A 3,776-nucleotide genomic window follows, 5' to 3' on the forward strand; every position below is an offset into this window, starting at 1 on the left:
AGCAAAAAAATCTAACTTGTTAAGACTAAGACCCAAATCGGCGGTAAGATAAACATTACAATTTAAAGAATTAAATACAAGGCGCAAATAAAATCTATATTTGTTATACAAATCTATAACATCCGCTCTACAAGTACTTCCAGGAATACCCTCAAATAACGGATTATAACAACTTTGAACATAAGTAACAAACCCCAAAGCCGAAGGAAAGGAAAATGGTAGAGCATCAAAAGCAACCATTTTAGCTATTTCTACCCTCAAATAGCTATTTTTTCTTGTCATACTTAAAAATTTTACCGGTTCGTGCATCTATCGTCATTTGAATACCCCTCATATTTGAACCTGTTTGCTCTTCCCAAACATCCTTATGTCTACTTTTCATATGATTCGTTAGTGTACCCGTTCCACCATCCTTACTAATTTGTTGCTTAAAAACAAATTCTTGTTTACATATATTGCATGTAGCTGTTTGTCTTTCCTTATTCTAAGTCATAGATTCCCAGATTTTAGCGGTTGGCTTACGAGTTCTAGGCGGTTTGTCTTGTATATGTGATTGTGCAGGACCTGTATCTCCTATGGGATTTTCGGGGACTTGTGTTTCATCATCATCATCATCATCATCAATTTCATTAAAAGTGTCGGTATAATGTTGTTGCATTGCCTCATGATCTAAAAGTGAATTATTTCCACAAACATCAATACCTAAATTAGGTGTTTCGTTCATAAATGTTTCCTCATTAAATTCACCCCTAACAATACCACTAATACCTGCACCACGTCTAAATCTCTTCGCCATTATTAAATAGAATTAATTTAAATCACACTCAAATAAATCACAAGAAAATAAATTGCAACAAATTAAATTGCGTAAATTAAATAGCGAAAAATAAAGATAGCGTTGGAACGAAGGTACCAAATTGCCAGACTAATTTCCAATTAAGTGAAGGCGGCTAGAATTGCAAATCCAGCAAAGCTACTTCGGATTGTTATAAAATCACCAACTCCACCAACAATATCATAATTGCAAAATTAATAATTGAAACTAGAATAAGATTTTATAATATTTAATTGAGAGACATTTAAAGTGGCTAATTGTTGCAAAGTAACTATAATCGAGAGATTGAGAAAAAGAGAAGAGTAAATTGGTGTGGATTAAAATGAAAATGAAGAGGAATTTATATAGGGGTGGGAATAGGTTAAAGTGTTAACAAAAAAGTTTGGGGGGTTGGGGGCCAAAAGGAGAGTTTGGAACCGTTTGCCAACGACCATTTTTGCAAATGGACCTTTGGCCAACGGTCCAGCCCATATACCCAACGGCTACATTTAAAAAAAAAAAAAAAAAATTGACCGATTTAATCGATTCCGATCTCAAAAAATCGAAACCGGATCGGTATGTATTAAATGGTTAACCGGAACCGGTAAATCGATTCCACCGGTTTCGATTTTACCGGTCCGGTTACCGGTTGACAGGCTTAGGCACCACTGCCAAAAACATGAAAAAATTGAAGAAAAAACATTCCTCCATACCAAAAATGCCCCTAAAGGAAAACGAAAATATGATAATACAACTTCAACTTCACATCATGTTGCATGTCATACATCTCAAAGTCAAACTTTAAATAGTAGTAACAATTCAAGCTTTTTGAAGATGAAGATTAGTTAGATCCATTTACTTAAACAACAAACACAAAAAGGAAACAAGGGTTGTTGACAATAAGACTAGAGCTCTATTCATATCATTAATAATCACTTTTTTTTGGCGTCTGCCAAATTTTCCAGCCAGGCTGCACCCATTGAACCAATTGCAATCATCCTCGATGCACCCCCAAAACCAAATGCACCCAGTAAAGGACCCACTATACCCGCTATAGTAACCCCCGTCTCTAGGGTAAAAAAAGAAGACGACTCCTCTTCACCACCAACGCGAGGATCAGTTGTATTTTGCCCCTCGTGATGATCCTGCAATTAAGGGTGAAAAAATTAGCACTTTAAAATATGATCCACCACACTTGGCTTAAGTTTAGATTGATCATATTGAAATGCTCAATCAAAATATATAAAAATGGATAGATACCTAGCTCAAATTGATCTATGAAAAAACTCTTGTTAAAATATGTTTAAATAAAACAATATTTTTATTTAATATGTTAGAATAATATTGAATTTATTTTTATTAAATGCTTAAAAAGTTAATTAAGAAACAAATAACAACAACAACATAAGTAGTGGAGTAAGTGAAAGGAAGTGCGTACACACACCGCCTTATCCCTAATCGGTGCACGAAGCTTCTGCTATGTGCGGGATTTGAAAAAAAGCCTGATCACAAGGATCTTTTGTACGTAGCATTACCTGCATTTCTGTAAGAAGTTGTTTTCACGGCTCAAACCCATGACCTATTAAAAGCAAATAAAATAATGAAAAACGCATGCTGAAAAAACAATGAAGAAGAATATAGTACCAACAACATATAATGAATTATTTTGGATATGTCATATTTTGACCCGTTCAAATTCAATTCAATCCATGCGTTTGACCCACATATATACCTGCAAAAATTTGCGTTCCTGCATGGACACCATGGAACAAGCATCTTCAAAAGTGGGGAGAGGCCACCTTGATTATATTATATTCTTGAGGATCTCGTATTCACTAGGCAAACCAGCAAGAAGTTGCAACACCATGTCCGAATCTGATATTGGACTATCGATTGCTGCTAGAGAATCTGCTATGGACTTCAATCTTTTCACATAGGACTCAATGGTCTCATCATCCCCCTTTCTTGTACTGTGAAATTGCATTCTTAGTTGAACTCGCTTGATCTGATCATCCTGAATTGGAATTTTTTTCGTTTTTGTTAGAATTATCATCTTCCTCTGTTGGAAAACTTATTTTCACCTATTCATTTGACACCAGCGGCGGATACAGCTTGTTAGTACCGCGTTCATATGAAAAATTAAAACCTAGTACTTTTGACATAGGGTTTATATTTATGTATACAAATTCGCTAACGTTTCAATAAAAATAAAATATGAACGCAGGATTTTAAAAACATAAATGCTTCAACATTAAAAATCTTAAAATTTAAATCATAAAATTTAAATCTTGAATCTGCGAACCCCTTACCTGCATTAATATGCCCTCCTGCACGTACACCATGGAACAAGCCTCTTCAAAAGTGGGGAGAGGCCACTTTGATGATAATATTTTCTTGACGGCCTCGTATTCACTAGGCAAAGCAGCAACAAGTTGCAACACCATGTCCGAATTTGACGTTGGACTGTCGATTGCTGCTACAGAATTTGCTATGGATTTCAATCTTTTCACATAGGACTCATTGGTTTCATCATCCCCCTTTCTTGTACTGTGAAATTGCTTTTTCAGCTGTTGAGCTTTCTTCGTTGGAAAACTCATTGTTATGCTAGTCTCCCTCTCTCTGTATTTTTTTTTTTTAATTCAACTGCACCTCTAAGGTTGAAGACCATAAAATATAGAGAAAATGAACAAAATGGTCCTTGTGCTTTTAATAAGAGTGAATCCAGGAGCTTCCCGTTAGCCTGAAATGACGGAGGAGCCCTCGGATTTCTCTTTAACTACGTATCCTTATAATTGAGTATCTCTGTACTCTTTACTGAATTGTGGGCCCAAAATTTCACATCTAATTTTGAAGACTTTTTTTTTGGGCCCAGATTGTCCTTCATTTGGGGTGGTCTTTAATTATTACCATTTAAATTAACAGTCTTTAAATTTTACCTTTTAGTTAATATTTTGAAATTGTA

At 35.1% G+C, this 3,776-nt stretch overlaps 1 protein-coding gene across 9 annotated transcripts; it reads right to left on the minus strand.

Annotated features, from left to right (window-relative positions):
- Positions 1–1,539: 1,539 nt before the first annotated feature.
- On the minus strand, positions 1,540–3,557 carry LOC132626176 (uncharacterized). Of its 9 annotated transcripts, none has more exons than XM_060340948.1 (4): positions 3,124–3,557; positions 2,547–2,828; positions 2,259–2,357; positions 1,540–1,959 (listed from the first exon to the last, which is right to left on the minus strand). In XM_060340948.1, the coding sequence occupies exons 1-2, from the start codon at positions 3,409–3,411 to the stop codon at positions 2,619–2,621; spliced, it is 498 nt and encodes a 165-aa protein (XP_060196931.1). In that variant the 5' UTR covers positions 3,412–3,557; the 3' UTR covers positions 1,540–1,959; positions 2,259–2,357; positions 2,547–2,618. The 9 variants fall into 9 exon arrangements, 8 of the variants coding, with proteins under 8 accessions (XP_060196931.1, XP_060196932.1, XP_060196925.1 ...); XM_060340949.1 differs by having other exon boundaries at positions 2,253–2,357; XM_060340942.1 differs by having other exon boundaries at positions 2,350–2,393.
- Between the last annotated feature and the right edge of the window lie 219 nt (positions 3,558–3,776).

Source organism: Lycium barbarum, chromosome 2 (assembly GCF_019175385.1).
Source record: "Lycium barbarum isolate Lr01 chromosome 2, ASM1917538v2, whole genome shotgun sequence".
In the NCBI taxonomy this organism is placed as follows: Eukaryota; Viridiplantae; Streptophyta; class Magnoliopsida; order Solanales; family Solanaceae; genus Lycium; species Lycium barbarum.